The sequence below is a fragment of the Topomyia yanbarensis genome, chromosome 3 (assembly GCF_030247195.1).
Source record: "Topomyia yanbarensis strain Yona2022 chromosome 3, ASM3024719v1, whole genome shotgun sequence".
In the NCBI taxonomy this organism is placed as follows: domain Eukaryota; kingdom Metazoa; phylum Arthropoda; class Insecta; order Diptera; family Culicidae; genus Topomyia; species Topomyia yanbarensis.
The window spans coordinates 386,049,068-386,067,017 of record NC_080672.1 but is presented as its reverse complement, the minus strand read 5'-3'; the positions used below and the strand labels follow the sequence as shown (position 1 = coordinate 386,067,017).

The following is a 17,950-nucleotide window of genomic DNA, read 5'->3' as shown; positions in this document are numbered from 1 at the left end:
AGTAAAACGTGGAAACGATTCTACGTATTCAAAATAACTAAAATATGTAAAGAAATGATTGACATTTGGATTATATTGCGTCCGGTCAATTAGCATTCGGCCAAATAGCTCTTTGAGTCTGTAGGCTAAACGATCCTTTCGAATAGATGACATTCGACCGAACGACATTCGGCTAAATGGCCTATTCGGCTAAAATAACAATGACATTCGATCAAATGGCTTCCGGCCAATTAACCTAGAATTGATGAAAAGATTGAAAAATTTCTGCATGAATTGAGTTACCGGAAAAGTAATAGGGAGCAAAGACAATGTAGGAAAAAAATAACCAAGCAGACCTCATGATGGGGCATATTAAATTGTGTTATTTTCTTAGCCTTTTTATCAATTCAGAATCAACAGAGTAAAACGTGTTCCAAAGCATACCAATCCTGGCCGGAGAAATGCGCATTAATTGCCGCGTGCAACTCCGCAACCGTTCACTTGATAGCTCCGCGATGATTGCCTTTAACAATGGTAATAATGAGTGTCTAAAGCATCTAGTTTAAGCAAGGAGAAGATTTTTTTCATTTGATTTGCAGTTACTGGTACACTCTTTATAAAATATATAATATTAGCAACAACTACCATAAATATATAATGAAAGTATGAAATATAAATAAAAAAAATTGGATAAAAATAAAACGATTAAACATTTTTGATAAATTGTCAGATGAATAAAAAAAACACTTAACAATTCTTTTAACAATGTAGCTAATGTTATACAAGCGTGTTCTCAGAGACCCTAGGTGACAGGGCGGCCAAGACGTAACTACCCGATTTTCGGATTATTGTAAACAAACTAGCAAAAAGTAAACAGCAGCGCAGTACGCTGTTTTGTCGTACTCCTGCTGCTACTGAGCGGAAATGTGTTTTTTTTCTTTTGCCGACCATTCGGGATCACAACGTAGCGACCGCGTTATTCTTTGGTTGTTTCATTGGCTACCCAGCAGCGGTCCTAGAAAAGCGAGGTTCTTTTATTGAAACCTTTTTAGTGGTAGGGCGACTAATCGCCTAGTCTACTCACTCTGTGAATGGCCAAATAGCCACCTGCTTCGCTCTCCTAGGCGATTAGAAATGGAGTGAGTGAAGAGTCATCTATTGGCCCTATATAGCTAGCCAACGAATCGAGTGGCTTCTTGGCGATTAGCTTTCCTTTACCGGGTATCCTATTCCAACACATTTGTCTCCGGACTACAGACCTGCACTTGAGCGGCTACAAAACTTTTGTACTCGCACGATTGTTTTTGCGGGTTTGGATTATTCAGCAGGGAATCGTAACCGATCGAAAGCCAGCGAACTGAACACCAACGTGTTCAGTTCGCTGGCTTTCGGTCAAAATTTACTCCCTCTTCTCGATGGCCTTACGCGCGATATCAACAAATCGCTGAATAGCGAATTCAGAAGTCTTTCGTCGCACCAAGTATTGGAATTCAACTAAACCCCAACATTTATACACAAATGTAAAACAAAACTTACTAAACTTATCTAAACCAACAGAATCATTCACAAAAGCTGAAACAAACAAAATTTACAAGGAAATGTGAATTAAATGTGAAACAGCGGTGATTAACACCTAAACGCTCGGGTTGGGATTTTCGCAATATATTTTTTAAGAAAACATAGCTCCGGATACAATTGGCCAATTTCGATGCTTTATATTTCAAAAGAACCGGAAATTCTTCTAATTCATATAAATGGACAATGGACTACCATGGTTCAAAAACACCGGAGTCATTCAGGATCGCGTTGGGGTAAGTCGGTATTGCCATTTGGGGTTATTTATTAATATGTTGCATAATCAATACACTTTAGAGACTATATAGCACATATGCGGTAATTTTTCCACCCGGTGCAAAATTGTTACCAAGACGAGATACACCGTGCGTCCATTGATGACATTTGATCTGTAGGCCATGGCACCTTCTGTCCGTAGTAGGGAAATGTGAGGATTCGCCAACGTGCTCTGCCCACACGAAGCGAGACCCGAAGACGAGGAAAATGCATTTGACGCGCTCCTGGAATGTATCTATGGCAATTCGTCGCTGTTGTGCTATCTTATGACAAGCGCCATTTAGTACATTTCGAGAAAAACGATTTTTAAAGTTTGAGATTGAATATCTTGAAACTTATACATGGTATAAACAATCCAAAGAAGACAATTGATGCTTCTATCTATTCTGCATTATTATAAATTAATCCAATATTATGAAGATCGGTTGACTATGTTGCGAGTTTTTACTATGAATGTAAACAAAAGTCGCACTCACACGTGTCATAGGCGTGTATTGATGACAAAATTTATATGACGTGTCATAATCGTGCATGGAAAATTTTCCATAGAAAAAAATCATCAATTTTTAACTTTTATTCATATCTTTGCGTTCATATGGTCTATAAATAATCGGTGAAATGCATTTTGAAGGAAATGAGTCAGGGAATCTAGAAAAAATGTTATTTTTGATTACAGATGCTTTATTTCCAGTTTGAAACTAAAACTGTGTTTTTCTCACAACTCGTGTAATTTTCTTTTGAAAATGTTTATGCCATTGCGTTCCTCAGACATTTTCACACATAAAAACATCTAAAACTTCAATATAACTTGAGCAAATCTCTAGATACAGTGATTTGAAACAAAAAACTCACAATTTCTCATCATGTTTCTCGCTATATCTAAGTAACCAAGTAGAATTTCAAAATTCTGAAAACGCCACTTTGTAGAGATTTTTCAAACAAGTAATGTGGCATATCTAACTCAGTTTACCCTAAAATGGCGTTTGTCATAAGATAGCACAACAGCGACGAATTGCTCGTAACGGGATGGAATGCTTATTATCGGCGACATGAATGACCAGATAGACAATGTACAATCGGTGGTCAGAGGCAAGCCTAGCGTAGTTGGTAAACAAATTGCCTTCTACGCAGCTCATCTGGGTTCGATTCCCAACCCCGCACCTAGGGTTAGAGATTTGTCTAAAGAGATTTCTCTAACGCGACAAAGATGCGAAATACCCTAACGTTAAAACCTCTACAGAGAAAACCCGTTTTTGTCAGCCCCAAATTTTGTCAGCTTTTCGATCCGATTTCATCAGCCAGCTAGAGTTATGAGGCTATGTCTACGGAACAATGTTGAATATTTTAACAGCTTCGGTTTATTAAAGGAAATAAATAAATATGCGTTGTCGTTGCACCCATTTTGCCCACCAAAAATGCACCAAAGGGGCTGATAAAAACGGGTCTTCGGTGCATAATAAAAATTTATAAAAAAAATCGGTGGTCGATCCGGTCAGTCAGCACACCGTTATGAACGATAACGGTGGACAATGTGTGACCTGCACAGATTTCCGAGGAATGTCAGGAATTTCATTTTTTCAGTCCTCATATACCAGAAGGTAGACGAGGAGGATAATGCCATAAAGGTCGAGACTCGGTATTCTGACGAACAAAGCGCCTACCGTAAGATCGCTATAACAAGGCGATGGAGCAGCTATACTGCGATAAGTTCTACGAGCCGGTGAATCGTTCGCATAAAGGCAGCCAGTATGCCGAACAATAAACGAATTTCCTGCCTGTTTTCCATTGTCAGATTTTCTATCTAATCACAAATATGAAAGTTGCTAGCTCGAATATATCTATTTCCTCAATGCGTCTTTGTTCGTCTCCCATTTGCAATGCTATGTTAACTTTACATTTTTAGAACAATTACGACCTACTTATAACTATCAATAAACTTCTAGTGCGTTATCGAAATTAAGGCATTCGATTTAGCCACTCAGACTTGTTCTACGCTTTTAAATTATGAAGTGATGTGGCACTTTCATCGAGAGCCAGTGACATCAAGTGAAGATAGGATCTGCATTCTTTTCTTATCGTGCCATAGCCCGAAAATTTGTTGATATTCAAAAACCTGATACGGCCTATTCCCGAAAGTTTTCAGTTTGAAGAAATCTTAATTTGAAAATCTGGAGATTGAGTAACCCAACCCATGCCCGACTCAAGTTCGTATTCTAAATTATTCGGGTTCGGTTCGAGTTATCTTTCTATAAAAAAAACCAAACCCGAAATTACATTGCTTCTTAGTAACGCTTAACTAACCTGGAATTGTTAAGTTTCTAGTACAAGTCTAGTACACCGACGTATTTTTTTCAAGTTATCACTACACTGCACTATGGTATATTATATTACTTTGGAAAATAGGTTTGTGATATTGTGTCAAGCATTGCACAATTTTTAATCCGCTCTAATCTACATCAGTCTATTTTTCAATTTCCAACCTATCCAACCAACGATCTCAGCAGTTTCCTATTCCGCTCCGAGTTAGCAAGTAATCGAGTTTTTGTCTTGGTCCGGTAACCTTTCTTTCCACTAACATACATCACCATCACTTTTACACCGTCAAAGGTTTCGTAACCGTACATTCCAACTACGACTAGCTCCTCATTCGGTGTTCCAGGATTCATCAGTAAACCCATCTCCTCTCGAGTTTGTCCATCATCGGTTGCGTATCTACGGATACAAAAGAACACAGTGTAACACAACGTAAATCCTGTAACTATCACAAAGACCCTCACTTGAAACGGTAGCTTTCCGCCATATGCTCAGTTTCGTAGTCCACCAACATTACCTTCAGGTCCGGATCACTTAGATCTTGTCCTACTGCTGGATACACGATTTCGAAAAACAATGCTACTGAGCACCAGCCTAGTACAAACGCCGAGTAAAACTTCATTATGAAAACTGAAAGCTAGAAGCACTTCTAGCAGAGCTTTTATCATAGCTCGCCACAAAGAACCACCGAGCACATTTGGTTTTCATATTCAAAAAGTATTTGCGAATTCTGGCATGATAAAGTACCATCGCCTTTAAGACGTATATGGCAGGGGCAACCGATATGCCGATGGTTTTGGTCCATATGTAGATTAACAGTCTAATCAAGTTGATAAACCAGTATGGTGTCGGTTAACATAGGAATTCATTAACTGGAGCAAGCATTGATCTGGATCTCACCAAAAATAGATACTATATATGCACTCGCTTTCAGGTGTTTATATTTAGCTTATTAAAACTAGCTTAAGGCGGCGGCGGAATACCGAACTTGTCAGACTAAAATTAAATACAAAATAACACAAAATAGTTGGGAACCGCCCCAAGCAGAGATAGTTCGGGGGCATTCATATCGGTTTTTAAGCTGACGGAAATGGCTTATCATCCACCGAGCAAAGTGATTGGAAAATCGGAGCATGTAATAATGATAGAATAATTAAATAAGCCATTACGAATATTTTCAAACAAATATGTTGCAGCATATTTGTTTTTGGAGTGCAAAAAAAAATAAAATATGTGTTATTAAAATAATAGCAAGAAAAATTTCCTCCAATTTTATTTTTGAAAAAAAAAACAACTCAATCCACCTATGGTATCAGAACCAAACGCCTGGAACTATGCAAAATTCCCCAACAGGAACATAAGTTGTTAGCGCGTTAAAAAAAGAAAATTTACATTTTAATATTTGTATAGGGGAATTTGGGGCTATACCCACTTAAGCAAATCGCCCTTTTAGGTGGATAGACGTGAATGAATTTATCGGTCGAAGATCCTAATTGTTAGTTGGAAACCTTAGCTACATTTTGGAACCATAAAAAGTTATTTGGACCACTCTGTGGCAGCGATCGGCGACGATTTGCAAACCTCTTCGTAATCCATCCTTTTACAATGTAGGGGCAATTCGGACCTCCCTACGGAGCAATTTAGACCATATTTTTAGCGACGGAATTCTGCTTAAATATGAAGTTGTTATTAGAGAAACTTCTTAGGAAGCAAAAAAATGGGATTGTGTTAAAAAAAATTAATCTGGTGCGTGCAATCGTGTGGTGGTTGATGGAATAGGGGTCCGAATAGCCTCGTACGCTCAATTCGTACAAAAGTGGCGAATATCTTGAAGATATCTGTGTTTTCACCCAAACAAAATATGAGCTTAAACCTTTTTAAAACACTTACCTGTTATTTTTTTCACTTCAAGTGTTTGTTTAATCCTGGTTTTACCATTATAATGATTTTTGTTTTGAGGATGGCGAAAAAATAAAACACGTTGTATCTCCTTTCTAAAAAACTGCACAATAAGATTCGTCTGTTAAAATTTATGTTTAAGAATGGCGCTTCCACGAATATGTACGATAGTTAAAAAGTCTTACGATTTTCTAAGAAATCGACGGGGTCTAAATTGTCCCCACGGTCATAATTGTTGGATAATCAGAGTGACGACATCAAGTTAATTGCCGAGAACTATACGATTATGGAGGCTAACCAGAACTCGTCATCTTGACATTCGCAATGACCTTAAACATCGATTTTCGTCATCCTTTATTTTCTTTTTCAAAAGAACCCTCTTTTCGTCATCTGATCGGCTCCTTTCAAATGATACCCCGCTATCTTGAATTTCAAAATGGCCTTAATCATCAATTTCCGTCATCTACTTACCACATTCTTTCGAATGATACCCACATTTATAGTTGTTCTCACTGTTTTGTAGTTACCGGAAGCCGCCATCTTTAATTTCAAAATTGACTTTAGATGTGCATTACTTGAAAACGCGACCTTATATACACAATCTAAACACGCTATCCAATTCAATACTCGTACACAGCTCGCCTGGGTTCGATTCCCAAACCCGCACATAGGGTTACAAATTTTTCTTAAGAAATTTTTCTAACTTTAAAAAAGAGGTGAATGACCCTAAGGTTGAAACATCTATAATCAAAACAACAATCAGCACGCAAATGTGCACCATAAATAACCTCTTATTTAACTTTTTTTTATTTTGCCCTATTTTCAATTCTACTGGGTGGACATTTTATTATTTGACAATACCAAAAAATATTCTAATATGCATTGAAAGCAAAAAACGCCATTTTTCTTATTTTCATAATTCTTTCCACTTTCCGAAAACAAAATGCGGTTTTGACAAACTCATGCTGTTTTTTTGTAGAACAGTATAATAATGTATTCATGATTTCTTCGCTAATAATCTAATGTTTCAAAAGTGAACTGGAGTGTTAAGTCGTCCGCAAACGAGGCGATAGGACTCACGCCACAAAAAAGTCACTAGGATATAACCACAACAAATTAAAACAGGTCGGAAAGCTTTTACTTTCACATCTGATAGCCGCGTGCATGGAGCGCTGATTCCATGCCAACGTGTTCTCTTATGATTTAGTTGTTATGATTACTACTACTTACGATAGTTGAGTGTTGATAGATCGTAGGATATGAAACAATATTGTGTACGTTCTTTATTTACACTACCAAATGTGAAATCTAATTCAAAAAACCAGTCTAAAAACGAGATTCGTATGATGCAGTTTTAGCAAAAAACTTGACAGCAGCATTGCTTCGAAAAATGAGCTTATTAGCAGGAAATATCACACCTTGTAAAACTGACAGGACTGAAGCATTCAATTGTCATCGACTTATTCCTCTTTAAATGTCACCTGTATTAGCTTAACGGAATTTAAAATTAACATGCTCTGGACGAATTTGACGCTGAAACGAAACTTCATTAACAAGGAAGAGTATCTTTCGGAAACAAGGATCGCAATTCACGATTTTCAATCTGTTCCAATCCACAATTATTCATATATCACTTCCAACCTAGCCAACCAACGATCTGAGCAGTTTTCTATTCCGTTCCGACTCTTGAAGTAGTCGCGTCTTTGTTTTGGTCCGGTAACCATTCTTTCCACTGACGTACATAACCATCACTTGAGTACCGTCGTTGGTTTCGTAACCGTACATTCCTACTACGACCAGCTCCTCCTCCGGTGTTCCAGGATTCATCAGTAAACCCGTCTCCTCTCGAATCTGTCCATCGTCGGTTGCGTATCTGTGTGTTAAGAAAAACCACAATGAAACATAATGTCATTTTTGGTGGCCATATTTCCATCAGTATCACTCACTTGAAACGGTAGCTTTCCGCCATATGTTCAGTTTCATACTCCAGCAGCATTGCCTGCAGATCGGGATCACTCAGATCTTGTCCAACTGCTGTGTTCACCAGTACCGAAAACAATACCACTGAGCACCATCCTAGTACAAACGCCGAGTAAAACTTCATTTTAGAAACTGAAAGGTTAGGACGCATCGAGTCGGGTTTTTATCGCAGCACAATACAATAAACTATCCAGCGGATTGAGTTAAACATTCCGTTTTTTTGTACCTTCAACTCATCATTTTACCGAACCGTATCCGTAGGACTAGAGATGTATTTGCGTATTCTGAATGACCACAGTGCCATCCTCTCCAAGACGTATATGGAAGGCTTCTGTTGTGGACGCGAACGAAACACTGCAATCAATGCCAATGGGTTTGGTCCATATGCAAATTAGCAGCCCGATCAAGCGGACACAGCTGATGTCTTAGATGATGGGAATCAATTTGTCAGTGCAGGTGCCGAAAGTGATCTGATTAACACCAAGGAAAAATTGTGCACATGCGCTATCGTGAGTAATTGTTCAAACTTTAACCTTTAATTCTTGCATGTTTGGTTACTGATCAAGTAAAACATATAGTCACGCAGGATTCATTAGTACTGTACGGGTTCATAGTCCGGACAGCAAAAGACAGCATTTCGTTGGCACAAAACAGGTTTTCATTCGAACTTTATCCACCCACTTATTGTTAGTTGAGTTAGTTGATTAAGAAGCTAGGCAGTTAGAAAAACAAATAATAATCGTATACAAGGTTCAATAACAGGTTTGAATTTACTTTACACAAAAACAATATTTTGGCCATTCCGCTTTAAACCGCTACGATTCGGTTTTCATAAATGAATTGAATAGGAACAAAACAATTCTCCAACTTCCGGCTTGACATTTCTTTAACGGAAACTTGAGTGCAGATTCAACAAATTTTTCAAACTTGAATTTTGTGCAACGAAAAACTATTGAAACTTTCTGTTCTCCTTGAATGCTAATTAAATAGTTACATATGATAATATGTATGCTCGATCGTTATTTGCGTGTGACTTTAACCCATTCATTGCCAAGTTGTTTGTGGACAACAACGTTTTTTAACAGCTATAACTTTTGATCGAGGCAAGATTTGCTCACAAAATCAAGTAAGGCTATTAAATGTGACTATTGCCTTTCATTTGAGTATTAACAGTTAGAAGGATCAGCTCGAGAACTGTAATTATTGCAATTAGTCTGATTGGATTCCAATGGAGCAGTGCTGCCAGGGATAGTTGCCGACGGAAAATAAATTTTTCATATATCTACGTTATGTTGCATTGTTATTGAAAACTGATAAACTTAGCAATTTAAACTGTCTTAGGCTACATTTTCTACTCAATTGGACTATTGTAAATATTCCAGGAGAATTGTATTGTGCATTGGAAGGTGAAAATTGAGCAGCTTCTAGCACTGCGAGGAAAGCACCTATCTTTATGAGAAAAAAAAACCTTTTCGTGTTTCTTGACCTCACCGTTTTCAAGGAAAAATAGTTTTGAAACCCTACATGCGCGAGAAAAAAGTTGGGCATGAAAGGGTTAAAGTCAAAATTTACCAAAATGAATATGCAAATATAACCTATTCTGAGGAAAGTTCAACGGAGAAAAGAGAGAAAATCAGTCCATACCATGGAAGGCGTCTCTGTACAACCAGTATCATTATCTAATTATCCCGCAAGACAGTGGCGTAGTCAGAAATTCGATGTGGGGTGGGGGTTTTTGATATGGTGATTTTTCAAAAATGTTAGAATTTGATATAATTTTGATAAAACATTGAGTTTACAAACAAGAACAATTAATGTAGAACAGCTTTCAAAACTCCATAGATTTTTTTTAATCAGTTCATTTATTTGATAGGCACAAATGCATTAGCTTGGCGGTGTCAAATTCTTTTGTTTTCACATTTTAAATAACTTAGAACTAGGAGGTTACATTGTTGAGATATTTTTTTTTATATTGATAGAAAGAACCATTATCTTAACACTAGAAATAAAATTTGATTTACAAGAGTGGGCACAATAGATTTTTCTAATGCAAAATTTTAAAACATACACAAGCTATACAAGAAGGGCAGCAGCAGTTTTTTTACGAAATATTTTACAGCTATCTTAAATCTAAAAATATAGTATGATTTAAAAAAGGAGGAACAACTTTTTATAAGAATTTTCCCAACAATTTTAAAACTACAATTCGATTTGCAAGATCTGGAACGATAGTTTCAATAAAAAATAAAAATTACAACTATCTTATAACCAGGAATATAGAACAAATTTTATTTTAAACGGAGGTTTATACTTGGTCAAGATATTCAAAAAGGGGCTTATTTCCAACATCGAAGTGGCAACAGTTGAATCAGAGAATGCGGAGAGAAGGCGTACATGCTGACGGGGAAAAAAGAGCAAAACTTGCAATTTTTCGTGCAAACGGGAGATCAGCGACACGAATTAGCGCATCAGTAGGGGAGACTGAGGAGACTTGATCCCCTTTTTTATTTTTAGTCCAACGCCGTGGAATAATAAAAAATTATGTATTTTTTTTGTAGTTTTATATTGTTTCTAGGGATGACTAATAATCATAAAAAAATTACATGGAAATATTATACTGGACATGAGCTATGAGCATTTCTGGAAAACAACAAAAAAATGGAAAATTCTTAGATTAGTGGAGACTCGATCCCTAATTTGGGGACACTTGATTCCTTTATGAAAACGTGTTTAAAATAGCATGTAGGGTAATAAGCCTATTTTTGCCCTGTTTCTACTATCATCCTACCCATCTGAAGCCTTTGGTTAGAGCAGCGTCTGCCATCATTGCTCAACGCATTGACTCAAATGGTATTGCGATAATGGGGGTACTCGATTAGAGATTTTGCTGCGCTCAAACAGAAGATTTTCACCATTCTCAAGACATTTTTGGTATTATATTGGCTCTTAATAAGAGGCGAATGACCTTAACGTTAAAACCTCTATAATCGAAATAAAAAAATGGACCTTAATAACAAATCAAAGAAGCTGAAATAATAAAATTATTGTAGTAATAATGTGGTACCCTTCTTAATAGGGCAAAAACGGGTACATTACCCCATTCAATTTTATAAATGGATTGTAGTATTGATTAAATTGTTATGATTAGATATTGTTATTTTTGTTACTACATATTACGCATCTCTTATCTGATTTTTTTACGAATTCCTCAAATCTTTTTTTTATTTATTAACAGTTTAAGGCCGAAGTGGCCTGTGCCGTATACAAAAGATTCCTCCATTCCACTCGGTCCATGGCCGCGCGTCGCCAGCCACGCAATCTGCGAAGGGTCCGCAAATCGTCTTCCACCTGGTCGATCCATCGTGCTCGCTGCGCGCCACGTCTTCTTGTACCGGTCGGATTGCAATTGAGAACCGTTTTCACCGGGCTATTGTCCGACATTCTGGCTACGTGCCCGGCCCACCGTAGTCGTCCGATTTTCGCGGTATGACAGATGGGCGGCTCCCCCAACAGCTGATGCAACTCATGGTTCATTCGCCGTCTCCATGTGCCGTCTTCCATCTGCACTCCACCGTAGATGGTACGCAGCACTTTCCGTTCGAAGACACCAAGTGCGCGTTGGTCCTCCACGAGCATGGTCCAGGTCTCGTGCCCGTAGAGAACTACCGGTCTAATCAGCGTCTTGTAGATGGTCAACTTCGTACGACGGCGAACTCTGTTCGACCGAAGTGTCTTGCGGAGGCCAAAGTAAGCACGATTTCCTGCCACGATGCGTCTACGAATCTCTCTGCTGGTATCATTGTCGGCGGTCACCAGTGAGCCCAAGTACACGAACTCTTCAACCACCTCGATTTCGTCGCCACCGATGCAAACTCGAAGCGGGCGGTTCTCATTCTCTTCTCGTGAACCTCTTCCTATCATATACTTTGTCTTCGACGTGTTGATGGCAAGTCCGACGCGCTTGGCTTCTCTTTTCAGTCTGATGTAGGCTTCCTCCATCTTCTCAAAGTTTCGTGCAATAATATCAACGTCATCGGCGAAGCCAAGTAGCTGAACGGACTTTGTGAAAATCGTACCACTCGTGTCGATCCCTGCTCTTCTTATTACACCTTCCAGCGCGATGTTGAATGACAGACACGAGAGACCATCACCTTGCCGTAACCCTCTGCGTGATTCGAAGGGACTCGAGAGCGTCCCTGAGACACGTACTACGCACATCACCCGATCCATCGTCGCCTTCACTAATCGCGTCAGTTTGTCCGGGAATCCGTACTCGTGCATAATCTGCCATAGCTGATCTCGATCGATAGTGTCGTATGCGGCTTTGAAGTCGATGAAAAAATGATGTGTGGGCACATTGTACTCGCGGCATTTCTGCAGTACTTGACGAAGAGCGAACACCTGGTCCGTGGTAGATCGTTCGCTCATGAAACCCGCCTGGTACTGCCCCACGAACTCTCTTGCAATTGGTGATAGTCGACGGCATAGTATTTGGGAGAGTACCTTGTAGGCGGTGTTCAGCAGGGTGATTGCTCGGTAATTACAGCAATCCAGCTTGTCGCCCTTTTTGTAGATAGGACACACGACACCTTCCATCCACTCCTCCGGTAAAATCTCCTCCTCCCAAATCTTGGTAATCACCCAGTGCAGCGCTTTAGCCAGTGGCTCGCCACCGTGTTTTAGTAGCTCGCTTGGTATTTGGTCAACCCCAGCGGCTTTATTATTTTTGAGCCGGCTAATCTCCTCCTGGATTTCTTGGAGATCCGGAGCCGGTAGTGTAATGTCTTCCGCGCGTGCTCCCAGGTGCGTTACCGTGCCATCCTCGTCGTCTGCTGCATCGCCGTTCAGGTGTTCTTCGTAATGCTGCCGCCACCTCTGGATCACCTCACACTGGTCCGTGAGAAGATTCCCGTTTGTATCTCTGCGCATGTCGGCCTGTGGTACGTGGCCCCTGCGCGAGCGGTTCAACTTCTCGTAGAATTTCCGTGTGTCTTTAGCGCGGTACAGCTGCTCCATCGCTTCGCGATCTCGGTCTTCCTGCTGGCGCTTTTTGGTCCGGAAAACCGAGTTCTGCCTGTTCCGTGCCTGTTTATATCGCGCCTCGTTCGCCCTCGTGCGGTGTTGCAGCATTCTCGCCCATGCTGCATTCTTCTCTTCGACTAACTGCTCGCATTCGCCGTCGTACCAGTCGCTTCTTCGGTCCGGGCCCACCGTACCTAGTGCAGTGGCTGCGGTGCTACCTATGGCGGATCGGATATCTCTCCAGCCATCTTCAAGGACAACTGCGCCTAGCTGCTCTTCCGTTGGTAGTGCCACTTCCAGCTGCTGCGCGTATTCTTGAGCCACTCTGCCATCTTGTAGCCGCTCGATGTTTAGCCGCGGCGTTCGGCTTCGACGAGAGCTATGCACTGTCGAAAGTTTTGAGCGTAAGCATACTGCAACCAGGTGTTGGTCCGAATCTATATTCGCACTGCGATAAGTGCGGACGTTTGTGATGTCCGAGAAGAATCTACCGTCGATTAGAACGTGGTCGATTTGATTTTTTGTTACTTGGTCCGGTGATCTCCAGGTGACTTTGTGGATATCTTTGCGAGGGAAGAAGGTGCTTCGGATTACCATTCCACGAGAGGCTGCGAAGTTCACACATCGTTGGCCGTTGTCATTTGATACGGAATGCAGACTGTTAGGCCCGATCACCGGTCTGTACATTTCCTCCCTTCCTACCTGTGCGTTCATGTCGCCGATGACAATTTTCACGTCTCGCAGAGGGCAACCGTCGTATGTCTGCTCCAGCTGCATGTAGAACGCTTCTTTCTCGTCGTCGGGTCTCCCTTCGTGTGGGCAGTGCACGTTCATGATGCTGTAGTTGAAGAAACGGCCTTTGATCCTCAACTTGCACATCCTTGCGTTGATCGGCTGCCACCCGATCACACGTTTGCGCATCTTGCCCAGTACTATGAAGCCGGTTCCCAGCTCGTTGGTTGTACCACAGCTCTGGTAGAAGGTAGCCGCTCGATTCTCGCTTTTCCACACCTTCTGTCCCGTCCAGCAAAGTTCCTGCAGCGCCACGATATCGAAGTTGCGGGGGTGTAGCTCGTCGTATCCTGTCACATCCTGCGAAGCCGAGCGATCTGCAGTTCCATGTTCCGAGTTTCCAATCGTGATCCTTTATTTGTCGCCTGGGTCGTTGCCGATTGTTCTGGGTCGTATTCTCTTCTGTATTGTTCGTTATGTGGGTTTTTTAAGGGGTGGCTTATAGGGCCTACGCCAACCACCTGTCTCGCCGGTGGGCCATCGTGCCAGGACTGCTTAAGATCCCACCTGGGCACCAGGACAGGTTTACACCTTCCGAAGAAGGGTAACCCCCCCTTCCCTGCCAGCATACGACCAAAGTTCCCACCGGGGTTGGTTACCCGATCTTCACTAAGGTTACTCGTATCCCAGTCGACGCCACGAGGAGGCCAGGGCTAGGAGTTACTGGGCAGGAAGCTAAGGACCGCAAGTGGGGTCTATTTTATGCCTTCAGGTACGAGAGGCTTACGCACTGCCCAGTCATTGTCGACCCTCCAAATCTCCGTGCAATTATTTGAAAGCTGTCTTTATTATGGTTGAGGAACGTCAAATATGGGATGAATGATTGCTACGTATACTGTAGTAAACAATTACAGTTATGTTTCTTTACGACGAAGCGTTCATTTTTGACATTTTTTATGTGAACAATGACTTCAGTTGTTCTGGTGTTAATTTGGTTATTTTCAGTGGTGTGTATGAAGTATGGCGAAGGGGATCAAATCTCCACGAATTTGAAGGGATCAAGTGAACCCATAGCATATATTTCAGCAAACTTTAGTAAAAATATAGTTGAACAAAAGAATCAGCTCAATCATAACGTATTCATATAATTGACATTCTCCTGTAATTCTGTATGCAAAAGTAGAGTATGTAGTGGCTGATTTTATCAATTTTATAAAAGTTTGAAAATTTGAAAAATAAATCTTCTTCAGTTCTTCTGAGACTTTTTTTTAAATCGGTAAAAATTCGGTTACACAAAAGTCCAATTTCTTTTTTCTGTGTTAATGAAATTTATGTTTAGATAAAACTACGCAACTTTATAGTATATTCGATTAATGTATTCTGATCTGCCTTTGAGTTACAATGAAGGGATCAAGTCTCCCCGGGGATCAAGTCTCCTCAGTCTCCCCTATAGTAGATCGTCGAGTACCGGGTTGACGGATGATATTCTTCGGTCCCGCGGGAAATCCTTCCAGTCACCAGACCATCGTATAATGTCACCTAGATGGACAAAACCTCAAAATTTTATTTTGAACCTCTCATAATTCAATATTTTTCTCTGTTTGTAAACAGGTTGAATAGATAGAGCCTTCTCAAAATACTAGGTCTCGAGGGCGAAAGTTTGATTTTTACAACACTTCAAAAGTGCAATAGACAAGGCATGCTCGAATGCAGCCCAAGAGCGAATCTTGTGCTTTATTCAACTTATTGACAGTGGTAGAACTGGGTTTGGACTAACGAAGTCTGTCGCAGCGACCGCTCCTCTAACCAATTCGTCCACTCATTTGTTTCCAGTAATACTGGAATGGCCGTTTCAGTTCGATATAGGATCACTAATTTAGATCTCGAATCTGCCGAACTAAGTAAGTGCTTTCATGGTAGCCTGACTGTCAGAGCAAAAATAAATTCTTTTACCACATATTCCCTGTTGAAGTGCCGATTGCACGCCAAAGAAAATCGCGAACAATTCTGTTTGTTGTTTTTTTTTGTTTGAGATTTGGCACAGTATCTACCAAGCGAATGAAACTGGTCTAATCTCATTTCACGACATCAGACACCAGCACCGGCTCGGTCCTCCAGCAAAGAACTGCCAGTGTTACGAACTACGTATTCTTTAAGCTGTCGCTCCATACAGCCAGGCAGCCATTCTTCGCGAGGAGCAATTCTCACATTAAAAGAACTGCATGTAAATGTAAAGTCACTGGAAGCAAGTACATACCTATCCCAAGCAATCATTTGGGGCCACAGTCTAGTGTAACTGTTCCAGAGCCCAGTAACCTTAAGACGGTATGCACAAGAAAGTGCTTCTTGTTTCCGAAACACATGTAGTGGTTTTATGTTCAAGAGTGCCTCTAGAGCAGCAGTAGGTGCTGACGAGAACGCACCAGTCATCGCCATCAAGATCTTCCTCTGAAGATGGTTTAACTTTAATTGGATTGTCATGACTTCTCCCATCTGCCACCAAACAAGGCACCCGTATACCAGTATTGGTCTAACAATTGGGTTTGAGTCCCCAAGATATGCCGAAAGCCCGTCTATATTGACCGAAGGCCATTCAAGCTTTCTTGATCCCAAAATCGATGTAAGCTGTCCAATTAAGTTTTGAGTCAAGAATTACACCACCGTGCTTAACTTGATCTACGATAATAATTTCAGCGTAAAAAACTGTAATGGACGAGCTCCGGTTGTAACCCTTCGTCGCGTGAAAAGCGCCATTGATGTTTTATTTGGATTAACTTATAGTCCAACATGAAGACACCATTGCTCAACAACACATAAGACTTGTTGCATCAAATCAAAAAGTGTGTTAATTCAAATACCGGGGATCATTATATGATGATCATAGACAAAACCATACATCGGAAGCCCAAGCTCATTATTTTTTCTCAACACGCCATCGGCGACAAGGTTCCATAGAAGTAGTGACAGCACACAACCTTGAGGACATCCGCAGACACTCAGTTTCCTTATCTCTACTTGTCTTAATGATGAGCACAGATGTCGGTTACTAAGCATTGCGTGAATCCAGTTCATGATATATGAAGGTACTCTATGACCTCGTGCTGCTTCTAAAATGGATTCGAAAGACACGTTGTCAAAAGCCTTCAACATCGAAAAAACTCCTAAATTTGATTGCTTTCGTGAAAAAGCTTTTTCAATGTTATAGACAACATTGTGTAACAGGGTGGTAGAAGATTTCCACCCGCTGATATGCATGTTGCATTGCATGCAGCGTGTGCTCGCTCAAGCTAACCTTGTCATTTCCTTGTCGTCTTTAGGCACTTCTTTGGACTTCCGAAGTTCGTGCTTAATCATGACCCAATTGGTTTCGATCGGACCGAGTTTAAGACAGTTTGGTGGATTCATGTCTATTGGCACAAAAACCACCGAATTAACCGCACGCCACTCCTGCACGGTTTTCAAATAGTAACATGACGCCAAATCAGGCTAAAATAACAGTCTTTGATCGTTCAGGCACTCAGTTTTGTAAATTTAACCGTTTTTGGTGCCTTTGGACACAAATGGTTGACTACGCTAGCCACAAGTGCATATGGCCTGCCAAATCAGATAATTTGGAGCAAAATCAGCTTCTTTCGTTTGAAATGGTTAACCATGGCAAGCTTGTCTTTACCCGCGAAATATTCCGGTCTCAACAACTGCTTGAAATTCTTTTTGATGTAGGTCTCATCATCATTGAGGCTGCACCGGTGTTTCGTTAGCAGCGTCGTATAGAGTTTCTGGGTGCACCTTTTGGGAACACTCTGGGTGAAACTTTGCGAATCATCAAGTTTTTTTGGTCACACCCCACGTCGAAATGTTCGGAATCAACGTCGAAATGAGCAATCATCGATCTGTAGGGTTTACGTGTTGTTTCCGGTTTTCGTCCAGCTCCTGGCTTGCGATCCACTTTCATCCGTTCCTGGAACCTTTGGAGGACCCTTGATGTGGTTGAATGATGTACATCCATTAGTTTTCCCAAAGTGCGAGGCTTTTTTAATGGGGTTGAGCAAACTCCGTTCGCAAACGGTTTGCTGGTTTTCTTCCATCTTGACCGCATTCTTGCTGACAGCGGCAAAAAGCGGATGAACAAATATTGTATATTAACAATATAGTCCACTCCTGTCAATCCCATACG

General features: G+C 40.8%; 2 protein-coding genes across 3 annotated transcripts; both read right to left on the bottom strand.

The window, feature by feature from the left end:
• Positions 1-4,137: 4,137 nt before the first annotated feature.
• On the bottom strand, positions 4,138-4,765 carry LOC131688286 (uncharacterized). The gene is made up of 2 exons (XM_058972478.1): positions 4,608-4,765; positions 4,138-4,542 (listed from the first exon to the last, which is right to left on the bottom strand). Exons 1-2 carry the CDS (start codon positions 4,763-4,765, stop codon positions 4,311-4,313), a joined length of 390 nt encoding a protein of 129 aa, XP_058828461.1. The 3' UTR covers positions 4,138-4,310.
• Positions 4,766-6,947: 2,182 nt separating this feature from the next.
• Positions 6,948-8,343, bottom strand: LOC131691793 (uncharacterized). Of its 2 annotated transcripts, XM_058978438.1 has the most exons (3): positions 8,249-8,335; positions 7,989-8,154; positions 6,948-7,915 (listed from the first exon to the last, which is right to left on the bottom strand). In XM_058978438.1, exons 2-3 carry the CDS (start codon positions 8,144-8,146, stop codon positions 7,684-7,686), a joined length of 390 nt encoding a protein of 129 aa, XP_058834421.1. In that variant the 5' UTR covers positions 8,147-8,154; positions 8,249-8,335; the 3' UTR covers positions 6,948-7,683. The 2 variants fall into 2 exon arrangements, with proteins under 2 accessions (XP_058834421.1, XP_058834420.1); XM_058978437.1 differs by having other exon boundaries at positions 7,989-8,343.
• Between the last annotated feature and the right edge of the window lie 9,607 nt (positions 8,344-17,950).

Coding starts and splice junctions, on each gene's coding strand:
- LOC131688286 (XM_058972478.1), bottom strand. CDS start 4,765: ATGAAGTTTTACTCGGCGTTTGTACTAGGCTGGTGCTCAGTAGCATTG. Junction 4,543..4,607: donor GCGGAAAGCTACCGTTTCAA/GTGAGGGTCTTT, acceptor TTGTATCCGTAG/ATACGCAACCGATGATGGAC.
- LOC131691793 (XM_058978437.1), bottom strand. CDS start 8,173: ATGCGTCCTAACCTTTCAGTTTCTAAAATGAAGTTTTACTCGGCGTTT. Junction 7,916..7,988: donor GCGGAAAGCTACCGTTTCAA/GTGAGTGATACT, acceptor CTTAACACACAG/ATACGCAACCGACGATGGAC.